Source organism: Podarcis muralis, chromosome 13 (genome assembly GCF_964188315.1).
Source record: "Podarcis muralis chromosome 13, rPodMur119.hap1.1, whole genome shotgun sequence".
Taxonomy (NCBI): Eukaryota; Metazoa; Chordata; class Lepidosauria; order Squamata; family Lacertidae; genus Podarcis; species Podarcis muralis.
In genome coordinates this window covers 22,119,875-22,143,892 of record NC_135667.1, presented here as the reverse complement: position 1 = coordinate 22,143,892, position 24,018 = coordinate 22,119,875, and the positions used below count along the sequence as shown (strand labels likewise).

The window sequence follows — 24,018 nt, the reverse complement described above, 5'->3', positions numbered from 1 at the left end:
TATATAATTTGCATTAGTTATTCATCTGCATATGTTTGTGTTTGTGCATCTGAGTGTTTGTGTTTCTTTGTTTGTTTTATATTGTTGAGATGACCTTGTATTTATTCAATTAAGTTATGTTGCACACCACCTTGGTAATTTCTGTTTTTTAACTGGAAATATAAATTATTCTAGTAATAGAATAATAAATCCAGAAGCTGCTTTTTAAATTTTTGAAGAGTATAGGCTTTTTCTGAATTTGTAGCAGCTGATAAGGAAATTCTTGTAGAAACCATTGTCAATAAACTTTGCAATTAGTAGACCCCACAGATATTTTTATCATCAAAGCAATAATAATGCTATGCCTATGTCATTCTTAATATATTCTATTTTCTATTATTATGTGTGTAATGCCAGGGGTTCCTTCCTCAAACAACCAGCTCTCAAGTGATATATATGCATGATTCTTGGCCCTATTCTTCTTCTTGAACCAGCAAAACTTCCGGTCTGCCCCCCCCCCCCCCATTATCACATTCTACCCAGTTCTCTCCTTGTGGCTCCGCAACTACAGCTCTAGAAATGCCATCAAAACCTACCCCAAAGGCCACCCATTGCCACACAGCCAGCTTCCATACTTTTTAGGAATTTCCACAGTATTCTGTCATTGCTAAAGTCTTTGAGGGCAGGAACTGGAAAATGCTGGAAGATTCTAGAAGGTTCATTTCTGTTGCAGATATTGTTTTGGTCACACTGAGACAGGAGAGATAAATTTGTGTGCTCAGCGAGCTGGTGATTCTCTCTCTCTCTCTCTCTTTCTGTCTGTCTCTCTCTCTTACTTTTATTTGTACCTCACACGTCTCCAGTTTTTATTCCCCTGAAGTTTTTTGTAATAAAGCTTTTACCTTTAGTAAAAGATTTCCTTTTACTGATGGACCTCTGACTCTGTGATTTTATTTACTACATACCACAATTCATCATATTCATACATATTCTTTTCTCTCCCAAGCAATCTCCACCTCAGCATTGACTTTTGGGCCCCCTGAGCACATGGGTAGCACCCAATGTGGAATTTCTGCCAGTGGAGCCACACAACCCATACCGCAGTCAACAAGTCTGTTCAGATGCAGCAAACATGTTTTCTTCAGCAATTCCACAGGGAATCCCTGGATCTGAGCTGGTGATTACCTTGCTCTAAATTGTTAAAAACATGTAATTGAGTCTGCTGCTCACCTAGTCCTCCTTGAACTTTCAGCAACCACGAGAAAAATTAACAGCAAAGACGGTATATTATAAATAAATCCAGCAGCATTTAGAGCTAGGATGAGTGACTGGGTCTGATACTATGATTTCCAATATTCTACATTTCATACTTCAAGGCTTATATCTGTGAGAAAGTACCATTTAAGTCAATGGTTTTCATCAGGACAACTCTAACAATAGTGCTGTAGAAAAGCAAAGGATCGTCTATGTACAGGCAAGATTTCCTTCATTCTGAATATGATAGTTTTAGTGGTCTTGATGCTGGCAATGATTCCGCACAAGGTATGCCAGGCTCAAACTGTGAAATGTAGGGTTTCCCATCCACATCGCCCACAACACATATACCATCAGCAAGGAAACCTCATCATTGGTGGCATTGCAACTCATGGTGGCTTCATGAAAACTTTAACAGCTTTTACTGAAGAACCACCACTGGCATTGCTTGAAGAGTTTATGTAAGACGCTTTTTGTTGTGTTTTTTTTCATTTCCATGTCTTTCCCTCTGAAAAGACCAGTGCTAGTGCTACAACATATATGCAGAGGTATATCAGCTTGGCCTGTAGGGAAAAAATGATGGAATTAAGGTAAAGCTGAAGGGAAGGTTTCAATTTCTTCAAAGGAAGAAGACTTGTGTGGAATACATTTAAGCTTCCTAAAATAATAGTCTTTCTTTCAACTCCATTTTCTTTTACTTATTTATAATTCTTTCTCCTGTCAGATACAAAAAGTTTCCCTTCTGTTTCTTTGACTCACATTTCACTTCTGCTTACATTCTTACAGCATCCATTTTTTCTTCAGCACATTCTAATGGTATATATGTTAATGTAAAGATTGTTAAACAATACTGAATTTTGGATGTTGTCTGAAAACATCACTCCGTGGTAATTGCTTCTGGTATATCTGCATTTTATCTTAATTTGCTTATTCCATGTGATGTAAAATACTAGAATATTTTGACTTGTGGGAGCTGCCATCAACTAAATTCATTCCTCTGACTTGATATGAAAACAGATATATTCCTGCTTGCTTTGTTAAATTCCATTTTCTCATATAATTCTTTTTCATAGAAAATAACTTCATAAAAAAGTAGGTAAATAAAGGCCTATATTGAAAAATGTATATTTGTACCTTGGAATTACATTTGGGTGAAGTTTATGATATAACTCACAGGTGACTCACAAAATTTTAGTGTTCTATGTTCTGAAATTGTTGGATTCTGTTTTCTTAGCCCAAAGCAGTTTAACTCATGTTACCAAGGAGCTCAGCCTTGCTGTTTATTAAGTATAGCTGCGTTGACTGAGGAATTTCACTCTACTGGAGGGTGTTTAGCAATGGCTTATACAAGCACAAGAAGGGAAGTGTGCAGTATTGTACATTTGCTCTCCATTCTCCTCATCCATAGGAAGTGATAGAAGGACTCTAGGTGTATGCATATGCCTTACTCTAGATTCAATTTACACATAGTCGATTCTATTTACACATAGTCGCCACAAGCTTACTCTTCTGCTTGGACAATAAACAGCTCTGCCGTAAATAGTATACTGTGTGAGATTGTCAGAAAGCAAAATTCACACAAAACTTCAGCAATAATTCAGATAGATGGCACTGTTGTTCTAGATTCTGTAATCCACACAGGGCAACATCCACATGGTATGTTGTGATGTCAGGCACAAGCTCTCATAAAATACTCATGTTGATAACACGTCTATGTGACATGCATGCATGATTGAAAATTTAACCAAACCCTAATGAGAGTCTCAAGAAATACAATTCATTAAGAACATTATTCTAAGTGTGGTGAGGTGGGTTTCCACCAACCAAGGCTGTAGCTTTGAGTGTGTTGACTAACACCCTTCCCACATGTAGTTTCCTTTTTTAAGCCTCCCCATTCCAATCAGCATAAATGCAGTTATTCCAGCTCCTGACTGCTCTCAAGGAGGGGCCCAATCCTGAATTGGCTCTTTGAAGATAAAGGTGCCTGGGAACTACTGGAGGCATGGATTTGCTCTGAAGCCTAAAATTGGCAACTGCTTGTGGAACAGTTCTTGTATGCATCCATGTCCACAGAGTTCTTCACGGGCATAGCATAGGTGTTTGTCACAGATGAGTTCTTCTCTGCTATTGGAGGACCACGTCCTTGTAACCCTAACCTTCTCCAGCCAGAGAATCTTGACTTTAGGATTTCTCTAGAATACTGCAATCAAACATTATCAACATGAAAATGCAGATAGTGGTGTTGGTTTTTCAAAAAGTGTGAAATATCATTCTGATACAGAATGCAATTTTAATTCTAGTGTAGTGTCAAAGAATTATCAGCATATTTTGGCCTTGGCATTTGCAGTAAAGGAGGTCAATGACAACCCTCAGCTCTTACCCAATATCACCTTGGGCTTCCACATATATGACAGCTATTTTAATGAAAAGTTGACCTACCATGCCACAATGCTACTTTTATCTTCATTAGAGAGGTTTTCCCCCAACTACGTCTGTGACATCCAGCATAATCTGACAGCGGTCATCGGGGGACTAGATTCTGAAATCTCTGTTCTTGTGGCAAATATTCTGGATATCTATAAGATTCCACAGGTAGGGATAATCTGCCATTGTGTATATTGAAAGTATGGGAATGCAATACTTTTTCATGTGGCTTTTGTCCTTCCAGATTTATTTTGCAAGTCAGAGAGAGGGAGGTTGATATTCTATTAAACCCATATTTATGACATATGACATGGTAAACCAATGAAAGAAGTATTATAGACAGCAAAATACCCAAGCAAGGATAAAGCAAAGTAAACATAGAATCGCAGGACAAAGAAAGTTAGGTCTTGTGGTTTTTTGTTGTTGTTTTTTGTATAAATTTGTATGTGTGTTTCATTTTACTCTTTGCTCCTGCCCTTGTAGTTAAGAAGAAACATCTTTTTACATTATTATTATTATTATTATTATTATTATTATTATTATTATTAGCATTGAATCCTTCCTTGCATAGAAAAAACTTCATACTGAGAAGGAGGTACATTAGAGCTGTTGTAAGGCAAGCCTTCCTAGGAAAGGAATTCCATCAAATAGACATCCATGTCCCAGAAAAACACATCTCACAATATTCATATGTCATAGTATAGTATAAGTAATTTTGCAGATAGCAACCACTGCAGTAGGGCGGAACCATCCTCCCAGGACCAGTATCACTGTGCCTTATTTGGACAGGCCTGGGTGGTGGTGATGTCAAGACTGTGCAGATGCATAAGAAGCCCTTTACACTGATGTATTCATTCTGCCTTGAGTTTGCTTGCACCTTGACCCACCTCAGCACCATCCAGAGATGCTGCAGCAACAATAGACCAACTAAAGGTAAAGGTAAAGGTACCCCTGCCCGTACGGGCCAGTCTTGACAGACTCTAGGGTTGTGCGCCCATCTCACTCAAGAGGCCGGGGGCCAGCGCTGTCCGGAGACACTTCCGGGTCACGTGGCCAGCATGACATCGCTGCTCTGGTGAGCCAGAGCCGCACACGGAAACTCCGTTTACCTTCCCGCTAGTAAGCGGTCCCTATTTATCTACTTGCACCCGGGAATGCTTTCGAACTGCTAGGTTGGCAGGCGCTGGGACCGAACAACGGGAGCGCACCCCACCGCGGGGATTCAAACTGCCGACCTTTCGATCGGCAAGCACTAGGCGCTGAGGCTTTTACCCACAGCGCCACCCGCGTCCCAACAGACCAACTACACTCCAACAAAAAATTAAGAATGGAAACCATTTACTTAATTTTGAAAAAATTTAGTTCTACCTGCTGATGTAATGTACCTGTGAAAGGACTAGTCCCCTATCATGATAAGAGGCAATAATATCCACTTACCTTACCACTTGCTGTAAACCTTGTGTCTTAGCCACTGCATTGAGTGATCAGAGCATATGAAACTACATCTTGAAAATGACTATAACTGTCTCTTTTTCCCTTCCTGCTTTTTCTTTTAGCTGGTATATGGTTCGAATCCAGTGATGAATGATAAAACTCCAGGGCTTGATTTTTACCAGATGACCCCTCAGGAAACCCTTCAGTATACAGGGATACTCTCTTTGCTTCTTCATTTTAGATGGGTGTGGATTGGGGTTGTAGTCGCAGATACTGATAATGGAGAAAGATGTTTGCAAATTATCATTCCACTGTTCTCTCAGAGTGGTGTCTGTTTTGCTTTCATAGAAAGAATCCCCATGTTAATTTCTTTCAATGAAATTGATGAAAACCTGGAAAGAGGAGGTAAATTACATAATGAAATCATGAATAGTAAAGCCAACATAGTGGTTTTTTATGGCGAATCAAATGCCATGATGTATTTGAGATGGTTTCCATATCTGGCAAAACAAGAATGTGAGACAAGCATAGTAAGAGGGAAAGTTTGGATTCTTACAGCCCAGATGGAACTTACATCAACAGTCCATCAAAGGAATTTTGTTACAGAAATAATCCACGGTACACTAGCCTTCAAGATTCACTCCAATGATGTACCAGGATTCCAGTCTTTTATTGAGAGCAGAAATCCTTCCATCCCTAAAGGAGATGGGTTCATCAGGGACTTCTGGCAGCAGGCCTTTGGTTGCACATTGTCAAAAACGGATGTAGGTAACGTGGATGGATACATTTGCACTAGGGAGGAGAAGCTACATAACCTTCCAAAACCCTTCTTTGAAATGAGCATGACGGGCCACAGCTACAACATCTACAATGCTGTCTATGCTGTGGCCCATGCTTTACATGCAATGTCCTCATCTGGAGTCAAGCACAGTGCAAATCTGGATGGAGCGAGAATGAAACTACAGAATCAAGAGATATCGCAGGTAGTGGCCTGAACATCTTGACGTGACAATGCATAATTTCTTACTGTTATATTTTTACTCCCACAGAAAGGTACTCCTGGAATATTCTGCCTCAGGTACCAAATTCATTTGACCAAGCTTGGGGCCTTGGGATTTGGAGGGTGTTGTTGTGATAGGTGTCACGTACTGTTTGACCTGACTTGCACCAGCCTGCTAGCTCCAGATTTTGTTCGGCGTTTTATCTGAAAAATTCATGTAGGCATTGAAGGCTTACAGTTTTGCACAGGCATCTGGCTGACCACTGTGAGAAGAGGATGCTGGGCTAGATGGGGCACTGGCCTCATCCAGCAGGCTCTTCTTATGTCTTTATGTTGTTACCTTCTCTCTTGCCATTGTTGCAGTTGTGACTGGTGATTCCCCGCACCTTGTGGATATAATGGGGTGGATTACAGTCAAATAGATATAAGGTAATGCTCATTGGGAAAGAAGGGTTAATTTTGATTCCTAGAAGGTATAGGGCCTATTCATGGGGCAGAATATGGCTAACCATACAGGTGAGATGCAGCTAAAAAAGCAACAGAAATGTGTGATGAGTTATTTATGCTGGAAAAGATTGTGGAGCTCTTTGGGCATACATTTTGAAAGCTATATTTTCTAAGTTTTTGAGAAGAAAAACTGATGTGAAATATGGGAGGAGGATGTTTTGCTAAAAGATACCATAAAGTGATCTCTTTGAGGTGTTTTAGCTTATTATATGAGCAGCATGTATTCTTATCAGTTTGCTGAATAACATAGTGATCCTTTCTATTATCTCTCAATTATATATAGTAAGCAGATATTTCACCAATGCCTCCTACTCAACACTCTTCAGGAGATCATCTTTGCTGCCATTAGACATTGGTCTGAAAACCCTACTCCTTCTTCTTTCCATCCAGCTCCATCACTTTTTGAGACATGTTTCATTTAACAACAGTGCTGGGGACGAGATTTCCTTTGATAATAATGGGCAGTTACTAGCTGGATTCGATGTCATCAACTGGGTGGTTTCATCCAACCAATCCTTTCACAGAATAAAAATTGGGAAAATGGATGCACAAGTTCCTTCGGAGGAAGCGTTCACCATCAATGAAGAGGCCATAACATGGCATTACTGGTTTAACCAGGTAGGATCCAATTGGAGATTTAGGGTGAAAGTGTTTTAGAGAATAGTGTCAGTAACTGTATCTCTTCAAAACTGTCATCAAACATATAAGAGCCCAGGCGAAAGATTAGTGTCAGTATTCTCTCAAAGTACAACCTAGTTCTTTAACGAACAATCATGTTAATGATGCATCTGTTTCCAGTGTTGCTGTTAGCCTCATGCCTCAGACTATCATACAAAGCTACCAGGAGGTCTTTAAAGCCCTCCTTCTGTGTGTCTATGATGGAATGCAATTTGTACTTTAATCTGCATGTAAGATGCTGTCAGGAGTGATTGGTGAGTGCTAGAAGAGATAAGAGTCCGGGAATCCAGCCATATTTACAGGATTTATTGGTTTCTTTCTGCTATTTACACAGAGCTCTGAGAGTACATCTGCATCATGGAGTGTCAGTTGCAGAGACTGGCGATGCTTTCGGTTTCTTCCAGCATAACCACTTCCGGAACCCTCCCCCTTTCCTTCCTCTGTTACAAGAGTGGCTGGGCCCCGGAAGCTGCTCCCCCCTCTCTGATTCATTGCTTTCTGACAGCCATTCGTCACCCTCCTCCTCCAAGGAACTACAACTGCTAAGTATCGGAGGCTTATCTCTATAGGTCCCTATTCTCTCCCCCTTCTCTGCCTCCAATTCCCTGACAGATGCATATGTGATTGAAATTCCTTAACATTGCAAAAAGAAGTGGAAAGGCCCATGAAATTTAAAGATTCCAAGCTCATTATTTTGCTTTCTCATTTATGGATTAGGCCCAGCCACTTTCTACATGCAGTGAGAGCTGCCATCCTGGTTCTAGCAAGAAAGTGAAAGAAGGGAAACCATTTTGCTGCTACAATTGCATCCCATGTCCAGAAGGGAAAATATCAGACAATGAGGGTAAGTAAGTATAATTGATGCTACTGGGTGTTTTCTGTTCTCGGTATTTTAATTTGATTTGCGTAGGGACACACTTTTACAGGCAGGCTACTCCAAGCTTGATGTTTTCCCCTTGTAAATTTTGGTTTAATTGATACGGTATTGATCCAATAAGGCGAGGAAAATCAGGCTCCAAACTGCTTCACTTGGGTCACAGACTATTCGTTTTCATGGTTTGGTAATGAGTGGATATGTTGTCACTTTCTGTTACTCCTCTTTCCACACTCATTATTCCTTTGTACTTTCATTTCATTTCTAGTCATGCTCATAACTATTTCTGGTGTGCTTCTGAATGGAACTAGTGGTGTACATTTTTTGTTGGTTCCTCAGATTTACACAGAACCAGAAAACTGCACAGGCAATCCACAAAAAATCCTCTACAGTCTATTACACAGCATGTTAAAATTAAAAGTGTAAGCTGATAATTTAAAACTGATTTCTTTTCTATTCTGGCTGTGCTCCTATTTCCAGTGTTCCTGAATATATTGCCTATAAGCTCTCATATTTATGAAAAAGCAGAAATCTCCAGAAACAAACTACAGATAAATATCTGTTTTAATGTGGTATGCTTGTGCAGGTTTCTGGTTTTGTTCAATTCTGAGGGAATTTAAAAACAAAACAAAACCCAATACAACTATTTGTGCACATGCCCTGTTGGTACTGATGTACCATATGTAACTCAACAGATTGGAAAGTTGGGACAAACATAAGAGGAACACCTACTGGTATGAATAGGAAAAACCTAAATATTTCACAAAGAAAATCACAGATGTAGGGGTCAACTTATACCACTGTGAAAGGAACCATTTGAGCATATTATTAAGGTTTTATGTAAGATCAGTACCATAGCCCTTTTCACATTTTACTGGTGTGTGAGGTTCTATTTCACACATGAATTCTAAATCATGCTATGATCAACATAGTGGGAGCAAAAGACAGTGTTACTTTGCAGCTGTGGCTATATATACAGGCCTGCATATATATTTTTTACATTAGACCTCAACACTCAGGTAATGCAGAAAGAAGGCTTATGTCTTTTCCTGTTTCAGATATGAATGACTGTATTAAATGCACAGATGAGAAGTACCCAAGTAAGAATCAGGATACATGCATTCCCAAGATTGTAACCTTCTTGTCTTATGAAGAACCTTTGGGGCTCAGTTTAGGCTGCATTGCTCTTTCCTTTTCTTTGATCACAGCTCTGGTGCTGGGGACATTTATGAAGCACCATGGCACTCCCATCGTCGTTGCCAACAACAGGGACCTCACCTACACCCTCCTCGTCTCCCTCCTGCTCTGCTTCCTTTCCGCATTGTTGTTCATAGGCCAGCCTCAGAAGTTGACATGTCTCCTCCAACAAGCTGTTTTTGGCATCATCTTCTCAGTGGCTGTTTCTTGTGTATTGGCAAAAACCATCACAGTAGTTCTAGCTTTCATGGCAACCAAGCCAGGATCAAGAATGAGGAGGTGGGTGGGGAAAAAGCTGGCCACCTGCATTGTTCTTTCCTTTTCCCTTATTCAAACTGGCATTTGTACTGTGTGGCTGGTGACCTCTCCCCCTTTCCAAGATGTAGACATGCACTCAATGGTTGAAGAAATTGTACTGAAATGTAATGAAGGGTCTGTGACCATGTTTTACATTGTCCTGGGCTATATGGTCTTCCTGGCAATTGCCAGCTTCACAGTGGCTTTCTTTGCCAGGAAACTACCTGATAGTTTCAATGAAGCCAAGTTCATCACTTTCAGCATGTTGGTCTTCTGCAGTGTGTGGCTATCCTTTGTGCCAACTTACCTCAGCACAAAGGGGAAATACATGGTTATTGTGGAGATCTTCTCTATCTTAGCTTCCTGTGCTGGCCTTCTGGGCTGCATCTTTTCCCACAAATGTTACATTATTGTGTTTAAACCTGAGTTGAACAACAGGGAACAGCTCATAAGGAATAAACACTGAATAATTTAATAAATCTCTTTCCGAAACTGTAATTTGCAATCTGGACTTATCTTTGTTTGTCCAAGTATTTGTTTTTGTTGTTACTCAGATATTTTAGTGATGATATGGTGTTTATTATTATGTTGTACACAGCCTTGGTAGTTTATGGTATTGTAAGTGGCATGCTTAAATGGTTATAATAATAGAAAAATCAATCTTGAGTAGTTAATGTGGAAGTCCTGGGCTGTCCAGATGACAAGACCCCCTCTTGGCCTTGCTGAGGAAAGCAAAACAATACATTTGGCACCAGTTTGGCTGCAGGAATTGCCAGAAGTAAATGTCTTCCCTCCCCCAAATGTAATTTTATTGTTTTGAAGCCTGAGCTGAACAGCCAGAAACAGTTCATTAGGTAAAAACATGGAAGAATTTGAATACCCCTGTCTTTTATGATGATTTGAAAGCTGGATATGTGTGTTTGATCTGCAATATATTTGTAAATGTTTTTCCCACATAAAGTTTTTTATACAACTCCCCCTTGCTGAAAACTTGAATTGGAAAATTGAATCAATATTTACCTAAAGACAGGGTCAGCACTTGTCACTAGCAAGTTCTGGATCTGCCTGCAGGTCTCAGTGGCTTTGTGACATCGGCACCCTTTTTGTTGGTCACCTGTGCAGCTGTTCAGGCACTGCAAATACTGCAGTTCTGCTTTTGAACAGGAACCAACCTCAGCTCCTATGTAAGTATACTCTTGACAACTAGGAGGGAATAGCATTGCTGATCATTCAGGAGTGCAAGTGGGAGCCAGTGGTGGGAGAGAGAAATGTCACGTAATACAATTCACACCAAGTAGAAGCATAAGGCACAGAACTGTTTTTGATTGGCAATCCTGTGCTTTTAATTGTTTCACATTAGTTTATGGTGCAACATGTGCATTCTATTGAGCATTTTCATATAAATATAGTTACGGGTAGTAGGGTTTATTGGGAACCCTGCAAGACAAAAAACCTATGAGCACATTTGTATTGCAGAAGCACAGCAAGAATATTAGGCAATAAAACCTATTTCAGAGAACTGAATGGGGCTGGGAATCCATGTGGACATACTGGGCTGCTTTAGTGCTAGCAAATAATGAAATACCTATAGGAAGATATGTGCAGTCAGTCCCTGTATGCCTCTCTCACACTTCCCCCCAACAACAGCACTGTGATATATGTCAAAGTGTGCTTAACTGGGAGAGGGGATTTTACCCTCCCTTTCCAATAATTTAAAAAGAGGTGGTTTGCTCCCTTCCCTTCTTTGTAGGGACAGGAGGGGACAGCAAGTAATTGCTGTGATATGTGGTGATGTACAAGCAGTGGGTGGGGAATGAGTTCGTGTCTCTTTGCACAGACTACAACACTCAATGTGTTATTTCAAGGAGGCCTGTATTGTCATCAAGCTTTTATAATTTGTTTTATTGTTCCAGATTGCAGCCTAATATTTCTGGTGTCCCCCTTCTCTGTTATTCATTCCAAACATAATCATCAGTTTCTCCCAAGCTAATCATGAGTGAAAACTTTTGTTCAGCTGTGAAAAACATGTTTTCTTCAGCATTCCATAGGGAATCCTCATATCTGAATGTTTGATTTCCTTCTTCTTCAGTTATCGAAAGCATTGCAATATTAATCTCTGGTGGAGTTTCAGTGGCCACGAGTAAAATAAACTTCAATGATTAAGAAGAATGTTATAAATATGCCTGGTACTATTTAGAGATAAGAGTAGGAACTGGAATAAGGCCAGGATCTAAAGGTTTATTCTCTGATACTTTTGCATTACATGACTCAAGATTTAGATCTGTGAACAAACTACCATTAGAGGAATCTCTAAGCATAGACACTCTGAGTTTAGAAAATCTGCATGTAGAGGGGGAAGTTGCCCTTCTACTGAAGAAGATGGTTGTTTTAGTGGTCTTGTTCATAGTATTCTTTTCTCAGATGCTATGCAAAGCTCATACTGTGAAATGTAAGGTTCGTGGTCCACATTATCCACAACACATGTACCATCAGCCAGGAGACCTTATCATTGGTGGCATTGCAACTTATGGTGGTTTCGTGAGTGATTTATTATCTTTCACTGAAGATCCCCCACCAGGATTACTTGATAGCTTTGTGTAAGGACGGGAAAATTTGCTTATATTTTTATCCTTGTGTTTGTACCTGGCAAGACAAACTCTTAACAGTTTATTCTGAAAACAATGGGCGATGATGATGATGATTTCTTATCCACCCTTCCCCATAAGGTCCCAGGGCAGGTCACAATAATCCAAAAACTCATTCTTAAAAACAACTAAAACAGATTATGATCATGAGTGAAAGTAGAAGGAAATAAACACTTATTTTCTGCACAGGAGAAAGTCAGGGTAAAATGTATTTAAGCCTTTATATTTTATTTCACTTCCACATTTTCTTTCTCCTCATTTCAGTTATTTCTTCGAATGATTCTGTGTTGCTCAGAGGTCGTCTGTGGTTTCTCTTAAGGCTCTGAATTCTTGCAACATTTGTTTCTTTGTATAATATTGGCCATACATAGGACATGCATTTTAACATTATGGGAATCATTCCAACCACAAGTTTCACAACCACCTTCATATATTCCTGATTCCTGGTCTTAAAACATATCCTCTTTTGCTGGCTATATTACATTTCCTTTTCTTGTATAATTCTGTTTCCCCAAAAATGTCTTCGTAAGAAAGTAGGTGATAGAGACATATAATGTAAAATGAGAATTTGGAATACATGTATGTGTGTATTAATATTTGAACGTTCCTGGCTCCTATTAGTAAACTCAAATTTATATTCTCACTCATATTAGCATACATTTCCTACGTACTAATCAGTAAATATACAGTTGTGTTCTTAAGCTGAGCTCTGAAAATGTTTGGCTGTGTCTCTGCTGAGTTCAGCCTTGTAGCCATTTGAAGGATACTCGTCAGCTCTCTGAGTTGAAGAACCTTCATTCTTCAAGTGACACTGGAAAACAGATGAGCTTAATTTCTCCAGATAGATACAGCATATGCCTTAGTCTGTGCCTGGTTCATTTTGCATAGGCACCACAAGCACACCCATCAATTTGGACTGTTAGCAGCTGCAGTAAGAATAAATCACCAGAACATAAAACAATGTCCTCTTGATTGTTAAATTGCTTTTATTTGATTTATTTTATTTTAATATCATTATTATATCATTCCCACTCTGAGATTGCTCTTGGTAATGAAGGGGGTGTGTGTGCAAATGGAACTGCAAATGCTATGTCAATCTGTGGCACAGCCTCATATATAACTTTGTCCTAGATAAAACCATCCCTTCTGGAGGCAGGACCTATAAGTTCCCTCTCATGGATCCTTGTTCAGGTGGATAGGTATAAAAGGTCTCCATTGCTAATCTTTAACTACTAGCTGCCTGGAACAGAAGTTCTATGGTGAATAATATAATGAAGGTGCAGGACACAGTGGAATTAGCTTTATTTTTTGATGCAGAATGCAACTATTTTTATAGTGTAGTGACAAAGAATTACCAGCACATCTTGGCCTTGGCGTATGCAGTAAAGGAGATAAATGAAAACTCTCAGATACTACCGAATGTCACTTTGGGCTTCCACATCTATGACAGCTATTTCAATTCTAAGAAGACCTATCATGCCACAATGCTACTTATGTCCACACCAGAGAGGTTTGCTCCCAACTACATATGTGGCATCCAAAGTAATCTAACAGCAGTGATCGGGGGACTGGACTACCGAATTTCTGGTCTTGTGGCAGATATCTTGCATATATATAAGGTTCCACAGGTAAGGATTATGTGCCTGTATGGATGTGCAGACGATGGGATTTAATCCTTTTAAATGCCCCTCAGATTCTTGAATTTCAAATAATATGATGGGTGAGATACATAAGCATTATAGCATGTCTACAAAAAAGTAATATTTATGTCTTTATTGATGTTCAAATAATTTTTATCCCTTTATCTCTCTTTTATGAATGGGAGCTTATTCCATAAGGTCAATGGTATCCTAACACAATTAAAATAATGGTAAAGACCCAAACCATTCTCCTCCTCCTCCTCCTCCTCCTCCTCCTCCTCCTCCTCCTCCTTCTTTTTTATTGAATTGATATACTGCCCTATACCCAGGGGTCTCATATAAAACATATTTAAAAAGTTCAGATTAAAATATCAGTACAACCAAACATATGTAGTTGTGTGTGTGTTTATTGTGTGTGAGTGCATGCATGCACATGGATGCACATACTTCTTTATTTTATTTGTGGCTTAGGTCATTGTAACTATAACATATTTCCTGGGTTATATCCAACACTAGTCATAGTCAGAGTAAAGTAACTGAAATCAATGGTTTTAAGCTGATTTCAACATGGGTTATCAATGGTTATCACACCTTCTCCATTTTAAATTTACTGTTATTATTTTAGAAAAATATAGAAAATAATATAATATAGAAAATGAATCAAATGCTTTAATTGGTGCATAATTTAGTTAATGCATAAGTAACTAAGTGTAAAGCTACGTGATTGAAAAAGCAGAGTCTCTGTGCAATGTCAATATGAATATCCCATTCAGTGTTTGAAGCCCTTAACATTCTTAATCTATGGGCATAAAACACTGAAAGAATAGGAAGGTGGGCTTTAAGACTTATATACCCATAGTACTTAATATAGACGTTCATTGTACAAGTAAATCACAATGTATGTCTGACTTTAGCTCAATCACCTTTAGGCACTTGGATAATAGACACACACACACACACACACAATTAAAAAGGGAGTAGAAAGGGGCTGGGGTTCTGGGGAAAATGACTTTGGCACTGCCACCTGCCACAGACCCCAATGTGTTTTAACTATGCACATTTTTGGCTTTATGTGCATGACCCATTATGTAACCCACGTGTAAGATAAATAAAATAAAATAAAATAAAGGTACATAAGGGGAGTCTTGCTAGATCAGACCATGGACCTCTCTCACACACAGAAGAGCACAAGCATGACTGCAATACCTTGTGTTATAGGAGATCTAGTATACCTGGAAGAAGTATTTCTTTACTGATCTTCTAATTCAAAACGTAATGTGAGAAGCGATTTGAATATCCTGTCTTCTGAGTTTACACCGCACATCATCAAACAATGAAGGAAGCTCTAGATATGACCCAAAGTGAAATTTGGTTCATTTTAAAGTGTATATCGTTACACCCATACACATCTAATCTTTCTTGAAAATCTTTTGTCTCTGACTGCTAAGGTCAAATATTTGTGACAGAGAGGAAGTTTGGAGAGAAATAGTCCCCTCTGATGTTTCTACCCCCGATATAAACCAACTTGACAACCTTAGCATAAAAATGAAGCATCCCATCTTTAACATATTGTAATAACATTCCCATGTCTGTTGCAAACAGTGTATCTTAGTGCATTTTGTAATCTGAGTTCTTCAATATACTGTTTAAACGTGACTACTAGTGTCACCCTTCTCAAATTTCCCCTTAGCTTCTTTATGGCTCTGCTCCAGAGATGGAAGATAAAACCACAGGAGCTTCCTTCTACAAAATGACCCCTGAGGAGACCCTTCAGTACACAGGGATTCTTTCTTTATTACTGCATTTCAGGTGGACATGGATTGGAATCGCTGCAATGGATAATGATAATGGAGAAAGATTTCTGCAAATTGCAGTTCCACTGTTTTCCCAGAATGGTATATGTTTTGCCTCCATTGAAAGAGTTCCTATGAAAATTGCACTCACTGAATTTAATGACCTGCTAACATGGGGAGCAAAAATACGTGACAAACTCATGGATAGCAAAACCAATGTAGTAGTGTTCTATGGAGAGTGTAACTCCATGGTATATTTAAGATGGCTCCCATATTTATCGGAACAGAAAAATGCAACAAATTTACTAAGTGGTAAAGTGTGGATTATGACAGCCCAGATGGAACTCACATCATTTCTCTATCAAAGAGACTGGGACACAGAAATAATACATGGTTCTCTCGCCTTCACAATTCACAGCAGTGAACTACCAGAATTCAAACCATATATTGAGAGCAAAAATCCTTCTAGCACAGAAGGTGATGGTTTTATCAGGGACTTCTGGCAGCAGGCCTTTGCCTGTGTATTCCCAAACACTGAGGCAGATGGGAATATTTGCACAGGGGAAGAGAATATTGACAGTCTTCCGGCACCATTTTTTGAAACAAGCATAACTGGCCACAGCTACAACATCTACAATGCTGTCCATGCTGTGGCCCATGCTTTACATGCCATGACCTCATACAGAGTCAAATACAGCAAAAGAGCACAGGAGGGACGACTGAAGCCTCAGAAACAACAGATGTGGCAGGTACTGTCCTCCTGAATATGCTCCTATGGCAATGTATAATATTTTAGATATTGAAATAGGGCCTACCCAGTATAGTAATTTATCTCCCAAACTTTTCTTGTGCACACATTTACTTTCTCCCTCATCTCCAAACACTCAAGAAACTCCTCTCTTTTTACCCCTCACGTGATTCCCTTGTTGAAACTCTGTCCTCCAGCCACTCCCCATACTGCCCCTACCCCATACTTTCCTACAGTCTTTTAATGTATTAGTTCAGGGGTCAGCAAACTTTTTCAGCAGGGGGCCGGTCCAGTGTCCCTCAGACCTTGTAGGGGGCTGGACTATACTTTTTGGGGGGGAATGAACAGATTCCTATGACCCAGAGATGCATATTAAATAAAAGCACACATTTGACTCATGTAAAAACATGCTGAATCTCAGACCGTCCGTGGGCTGGATTGAGAAGGCGATTGGGCCGGATCCGGCCCCCAGGCCTTAGTTTGCCTACCCATGTATTAGTTGAATGTAAAAAGACTTTTGCATGGCTGGCATGTTGCCTAATGTACAAAGTTACCCTGCCCACTTTTGACTCTCACCCTGCCTGCTTTGTCCTTAGTCTCACTCACCACTGGCTTGCGGCCCTAGTAAAGTTGCCCATGAGACTGAAAATGGTTACCTATTCCTGCTGTATAGTATGGTGGGGGGTTTTTTAGTTAGCTTCTCTGATTGCATGTTGACATATCTGAGTTATTAGCAGCCGACTGTTGATGTCAGCTGTGGGTTATAAGTCAAATCAGAACGCTTCCTTGAGACCCGTGGATTGTAAATAACAATCTGTAGCTGGGATGGCAGCCGCCCTTTCTTTAGGTCCCATTCCTCTTCCTGCCTTTGGACCTACCGTTTCAGCCAACAACTTTAAAATCTTTCTGGGTTCTGCTTCCCAGTGCATTCTCTTTAGTTAACATGCTGAGAAATCAAATTCTAAATTTAAGCTCACTGGTTATTTTATTAATCGTCCCCTATTCAAAACTGTTCAGGAAACCTTTAGTCTGCTGCTGTTAGACCTTCGTCTGAAAATCCCAAACTCTTTCCTTTTCCATCTAGCTCCATCATTTTTTGAGACATGTTTCATTTAACAACAGTGCTGGTGACAAAATTGCCTTTGATCATAATGGGCAGTTACTAACTGGATTTGATTTTATCAACTGGATTGTTTCCTCAAACCAAACCTTTCACAGGGTGCAAGTGGGGAGTGTGGATCCAGAGGCTGTTCCAGACAAAGCCTTCACCATCAATGAAGATACCATAACCTGGAACAATGGGTTTAACCAAGTATGATCCATTTGGGGGGGGGCAGTTTGGGGAATGTCCCATTGTTGAATGAGCCCTGATTCTCTGCATGGGTGTGTAAAGTAAATGTCATGGTGAACGCAAGTAAGAATGTTCTTGAATCAAAGTGCAACATTGTATGAATTGATGAATTCTTGGAGTTACAAAACATTCTGTTCTCGATATTCTGCTGTTTCTTTCAAAAACTGAAATATAGATTTTTATAAGGATTAAAAATAATAATTTTACAAGTTGTGTGTCGCATCAGCCCCATTCAACTTGGCCAGTGGTTAGAGAAGATAGGAGCTGTTCCCCAACAACTCTTGGAGTGTGGCACTTTGGATACCTCTGGTGCAGAAGACCTTCTAGGACTTAAAATGAAGAATGCCTTATAATCAGCAAGTCAACTTTGTGCAACAAAGTTTTAATATATAGATAGATAATGGAGTACTATCTTCATTCTTTTAACAAATGCCAGAAACGTTGACTCCATTCATACATGGCTACACAGTCTCTTCTGTAGTTCACAGTGTATAGACAGGTGGAAAGCCCCCAGAAGTGCAAGCATTTGAAGCTGTTTCTCCTCCTCCTCCTCCTCCTCCTCCTCCTCCTCCTCCTTCTTCTTCCTCCTCCTCATCCTCTATGGATTAGGCACAGCCACTTTCTGTATGTTGTGAGAGTTGCCACCCTGGTTCAAGCAAGAAAGTGAAGGAGGGAGGGCCATTTTGCTGCTATGATTGCATACCTTGTCCAGAAGGGAAGATTTCAGACCAAGAGGGTAAGATATATATGTAGATAGATGTTAGATAGCTAGATAGAGATGATAGATAGAGATATATAGATAATGGATTGATAGATGATAGATAGATTAGATGATAGATAGATAGATGATAGATTAGGCTTCATATGCCATGACCCAAGGTTCTTTGGGGGACTGTATGCTTTAAAATTATGCTGTGGATGTGAAAGCCATCCTTAGATGGGACAAAAGTAAAAAGAAAAGAAAAAAGAGAAATTATTAATGGTATTGATGTTTTCTGTGATGAGCTCACAAGTTCATGGCCATAGACCTCTCCTCATATGTAAAGACCAGTTGTGGGTTTAAGCTCATGCAGGGAGCCCCAACATATACAGAAAGTTCCTTGCTGCAGACAATATGATCGTATTGAAGAGGGAAAGAGATGGTTTCACAGTTTTAAAATGGAAAAAAGAGAATACACTGTGACGTCACTTGGGTCTTCCTTTGAACACTGCTTTGATGCTACTGCTGATGCAGGGAATTGTGACTTCACCTTGCTGCTTTACATCTAACACATTCTAAATAATATTTGAAATTTTTTTCAAAGAATTTATTCTATAATTTACATAAACAAATTTTACCAGTACGAAAGAAATCATCTATTCGTATGATTTATAGTCCATGGTATGTTTATGAGTTCCTGAGTTCTTCACCAACTAGTCATGTGGGAAGGCTGGACATGCCTTCAAAATTATGCAGAGAGCCTCCACACTTATAGAAAGCTCCCTGCTGCAGATGGTATGATCAGTACAGTAGTGGTGATGGTTGGGTCATGCAGGACTAAACTGACCACAACAAAACCCCTTTTCAGCAGTTTTGCCCTCTATATGTGAGCAGAGTAAGGTGTGAAGAGGTCTTGTTTCTTTCTGTTTCAGATATGAATGACTGTAATAAATGCACAGATGAAAAGTACCCAAGCAAGAATCAGGATACATGCATTCCCAAGATTGTAACTTTCTTGTCTTATGAAGAACCTTTGGGGCTCAGTCTAGGCTGCATTGCTCTTTCCTTTTCTTTGATCACAGCTCTGGTGCTGGGGACATTTATGAAGCACCATGACACTCCCATCGTCATTGCCAACAACAGGGACCTCACCTACACTCTCCTCGTCTCCCTCCTGCTCCGCTTCCTTTCTGCATTCCTATTCATTGGTCAGCCTCAGAAGCTGACGTGTCTCCTCCAACAAGCTGTTTTTGGCATCATCTTCTCGGTGGCTGTTTCTTGTGTGCTGGCCAAAACTGTCACAGTGGTATTGGCTTTCATGGCCACCAAACCAGGTTCCAGAATGAGAAAGTGGGTGAGGAAAAGTCTGAGCAACTCTATTGTTCTTTTTTGTTCCCTTATGCAGGCTGGAATCTCTACCACATGGTTGGCAACCTCTCCCCCCTTCCCAGATGTGGACATGCACTCTGTGACTGAAGAAGTTGTCCTGGAATGTAATGCAGGGTCTGTAACCATGTTTTACAGTGTCCTGGGCTACATGGGCTTCCTGGCAATTGCCAGCTTCACTGTGGCTTTCTTTGCCAGGAAACTACCTGATAGTTTCAATGAAGCCAAGTTCATCACTTTCAGCATGTTGGTCTTCTGCAGTGTGTGGCTATCCTTTATTCCAGCTTATATAAGCTCTAAGGGCAAATACATGGTTGCTGTGGAGATCTTCGCTATCTTAGCCTCCAGTGGTGGTCTTCTGGGTTGCATCTATCTTCCAAAATGCTATCTTATTGTGTTGAGGCCTGAGCTGAACAACAGGGAACATCTAATAAGGAGAAAATTGTGAAGATTCTTATGAAGAGGAAAGTGGTGTCCATTGAGCTTTTAGCAGCTTTTCTTGAAATTCAGAAGCCCTTATATAGAGTTTGGAATTCTGTGCTCACCATAGATGGACAAATCTTCCCGTTTTTTGAAGGACAGCCATTCATAAATATATGTTCCATGTCATTCTTTCTAAATGCAATATTTTTTCTCAATCTCTGTGATTATGTTCACTCATTAGTTATATTTTTTAAATAGAAACTTCATGGCTGGGGAGGGTTCTTATTTGCACTACAACAAAGCTGGAGTAAATTAGTTTCCAAGCACTATATCCCTAGTTTTTATTGCTCCAATCCCACTCAGGTTTCATGCAACATGGAGGAATTTAGAGGTGCTCTGCTGCATGTTTCCCCTCTTTGGTCAGGTATCAATAAATTCAGTAAACAGCACTGAAGAAAACAAAGCAGTAGACTGCAATGTGTAAATGTGGGATATAAGTTCCTTTTCACCCCACCACTGTTCTACCAAATCTATAGAAACCCATTTCCACCCGCCCCCACCACCATATATTTTAACTTGAATGAATGAATCTTTATTTGTGTCAGCCATCAGCCATAACAATAAAACAACAATACGATATACAAAGAATAGAAATACAAATAGAAAGTTGATTATATAAAATACATTTTAGGGTTTTGAATCAATAGTCAAGTAGCGGATCTTATTCTAATTGCCCCAGTTAAAAACCTTGCAACCTTTTCTGTCACCTGCTCATCTTGATCTGCCAAGAGAAAGGATAGTGTGGCAGTGGCTGGGCAACCCAGAATGGACAATAAAGAGGGGTGATAACCTCATTCCTCAAGTCTTTATAAAGAGTGCAAGCCAGAAGGACATGTGTCACTGATTCAGTACTGCCATCTCCACAGGAACATAAGCGTTTTTCGTGTGGAAACTGTTGAAATTGTCCCCCAAGTACAGCCACAGGCAATACATTCAATCTTGTGAGAGTAAAAGCGCATCTATGTTTTACAGTTGCTAGGTTATGCAGATAGGGTGCCAGAGAATCAAATGGGAAGGTTGAAAATAGTCATACCATGGGCAAAATTTCCATATTGTGGCCAAGTTTTTCTGGTGCTCGATATCATTTAGGCACAGACAAATTAGACTGTTTGCTTTACTAAAACCCGAAGTGAGTAGCTGTTGTGGTGATAAGCCACAAGAGTGAAGTTTTTGATAGACATTTTTAGACCAGGCACACTTGTGACAATCTTGCAGCACTAGGGATATTAGACCAGAGGGATTTGAGTTTAGGCAAAGCCAATAGTTAAGTGTCCTGTGCCAGATCCATAATTCTACCGAGGGAAGATTAGCCTCTAGGTGTAATGATGCGTTTGGGACATAGGGTGGTACTTGATACTGAAAATCTTATTTTAATCCACCAGTACCTGTGGTAATTTAAGTGTGGTTCCAAAAGAACATAGACACCTCTTTTTGAAAGTGAATTAATCAAATATTTATTTCAATTTTACAAAACAATTATTTAAAAATGGATGGTTATGTTTAATGAAAAGGATACAATGTAAAAACAACAGCTCTCAATTCAGTTATTATAATTCAGAATGTTTAATAGGCTGCTGTTTCTTTAACAAAAAGGGGGATAGCTATGATAGTTTCATTCCCCACAATTCAGATCCATAGCCAATTACACTGACTCAACTCCATTTAACACCGTGTTCACTAGGTCCTGATAACTGCACTTGCAAGTCTTCTCATTAAAAAAAAACTTAATTTAAATATTTATTCTAATAAACATCATTTTGTATGCAGTTTTTACTAATATACTCATGGGGGAGGGGAATCCCCTATTTTTTTTTGGTATTTTTGCTAACATGTATTTTTAAACAGCTTTTGGTTCATTCTATACAAGAAAGTGTTTTCTGAAGGGTTTCTGCCGGCAGGCTTCTTCTTCTGGAGGCTGATTTCTTGAAACCCTTTTTGATTCCCTGTGTTATGTACTGAGTTGAATAGGATTCAAAATGCAGCAGTCTGATTGGTCCTAGAACAATGCAGCAGTATGATTGGTTGGCAGGAACCACCCAATCATGCTCCAGAATCCACAACCTGATTGGCTTACAGTAGAATTCCAGAATTAGCCAATCATGTGCAGCCCATTGTGTAAATAATGTATATAAAGCAGATACTTTGAGGGGACTTTCATTCATTCCTCCTCACCACTATGAGCTGAATAAAGAGTATGAATTCACTTTGCGACTCTGAGTATATTTCACTGGCGATGAAGGTGGGATCTCGCTGAGCTGACTGCCACACACAGCACCGCAGCACCGCCACCTGCCGCACCGCTGCCTCACACTGTGTATCCAGGCTTCAGCTCCGGGACACAAGGAACTCAGAATGGCTACCGACAGCAGCTTCTCGCCGTTCAACCCAGCATCTGGAGACTGGGAAGCATACGCCTCCCGTTTCACCTTCCTCCTAGAAGCCAAAGGGGTCACCGATGAAGAAGACGCCAAGAAGAGGGCGATATTCTTCAGCGTCTGCGGAGAGGAGACGTTTGAAATCGCCCGGGCTCTCCTTGCACCTGAAGACGTCGCTACTGTTCCATACAAAACAATAATGGAACAGCTGAAGGGGCACTTTTCGCTGCAGCCCTCAGTGGTGGCTCGTCGAAATGCCTTCTACGCAAAGTGGCAAACCCCTGGGGAAACTATAACTGGGTTTGTAACCTCTCTCCACCAAGCCGCCCGGTTCTGCAACTTCTCAGAGCTGGAGAACATGCTTCGTGACCGCCTCGTCGGTGGCCTGAAGGATGAGAAGCTGCAACGACGCCTCTACGCTAAGAAGGACCTAACGTTCCAGGTCGCTCTGGAGGAGGCCCTGGCAACAGAAGCTGCCGAGAAGTTGACACAAGAGGCACGGCCGAGCCTGCCATCCCAACCAAGGGTCCACCATGAATTCCTCACCGACAACTCAGGATCTGACAGGGAGGAGGTGCACTGAGTACAGCAGCGCACTCAAGCAGCACACAGACCACAGCTGCCTCGATAAGAAGGAGGGAACTGCGCAAGCTGTGGGGAGAGTCACGAGAGGAGAACCTGCCATTTCCGCAATGCAGAGTGCAGGCAGTGCAGAAAATTGGGACACATCGCCCGGGTGTGTCAGGCTCGGCCCACCCGACGCCAGGCATCAGATGACCAATCCAAGAGCCCCAGGTCCCAGGGCCCAACACACCAAGGCAACTCGACGGAGCTTACGGACTTCCAGGTATACCAGTTGCCCCACCCCAACGTAGAGAAAATTTATGTAGAGGTACAGATAGAGGGGGGCCCATGCCGCATGGAGCTTGACATGGGTTCAACTCTATCCATAATCTCGGCAAGGACCTTAAGGAAACTGTGTCCTACTGGGGGTCCCAAACTCAGGCCGGCCCCATTCACCCTCCGGGACTTCCAGAAACGTAAGGTCCCCACAATGGGGGTGGGGACCTTCAGGGTGCAATACCGAGGGCGGACGCGGCAACTGGACTTACTTGTGGTCAAGGGCCCCTACATTAGCTTACTGGGATTGGCATGGTTTGGACCACTGGGGCTAGCCGTCACCGGGGGGAACCACACTAGCTTACAAGTGGACGTGGACGCCATATGCAAGGAATTTCCAGGGGTTTTTGATG

The 24,018-nt window shown here is 40.6% G+C and overlaps 3 protein-coding genes across 3 annotated transcripts; all 3 read left to right on the top strand.

Moving 5' to 3' along the window:
• The first annotated feature begins 1,445 nt into the window (after window positions 1-1,445).
• On the top strand, window positions 1,446-10,171 carry LOC114583189 (vomeronasal type-2 receptor 26-like). The gene is made up of 6 exons (XM_028704530.2): window positions 1,446-1,521; window positions 3,581-3,825; window positions 5,214-6,074; window positions 6,989-7,216; window positions 7,994-8,120; window positions 9,209-10,171. The coding sequence occupies exons 1-6, from the start codon at window positions 1,446-1,448 to the stop codon at window positions 10,108-10,110; spliced, it is 2,439 nt and encodes an 812-aa protein (XP_028560363.2). The 3' UTR covers window positions 10,111-10,171.
• An 8,209-nt stretch (window positions 10,172-18,380) lies between these two features.
• LOC114583191 (vomeronasal type-2 receptor 26-like) lies at window positions 18,381-20,532 on the top strand. The gene has a single exon (XM_077917177.1). The coding sequence runs from the start codon at window positions 19,456-19,458 to the stop codon at window positions 20,353-20,355; it is 900 nt and encodes a 299-aa protein (XP_077773303.1). The 5' UTR covers window positions 18,381-19,455; the 3' UTR covers window positions 20,356-20,532.
• A 2,210-nt stretch (window positions 20,533-22,742) lies between these two features.
• LOC144325103 (uncharacterized) lies at window positions 22,743-23,348 on the top strand. The gene has a single exon (XM_077917178.1). It carries the CDS (start codon window positions 22,743-22,745, stop codon window positions 23,346-23,348), a length of 606 nt encoding a protein of 201 aa, XP_077773304.1.
• The last annotated feature ends 670 nt before the right edge of the window (window positions 23,349-24,018 follow it).

Excerpts from the sequence above, each read along its gene's own strand:
- LOC144325103 (XM_077917178.1), top strand. The coding sequence starts at position 22,743 with ATGGCTACCGACAGCAGCTTCTCGCCGTTCAACCCAGCATCTGGAGAC.
- LOC114583189 (XM_028704530.2), top strand. The coding sequence starts at position 1,446 with ATGTACAGGCAAGATTTCCTTCATTCTGAATATGATAGTTTTAGTGGT. Across the intron at positions 1,522-3,580 it reads TGGCAATGATTCCGCACAAG|TAAAGGAGGTCAATGACAAC; the intron begins GTATGCCAGGCT and ends TGGCATTTGCAG. Across the intron at positions 6,075-6,988 it reads AGAATCAAGAGATATCGCAG|CTCCATCACTTTTTGAGACA; the intron begins GTAGTGGCCTGA and ends CTTTCCATCCAG.
- LOC114583191 (XM_077917177.1), top strand. The coding sequence starts at position 19,456 with ATGAATGACTGTAATAAATGCACAGATGAAAAGTACCCAAGCAAGAAT.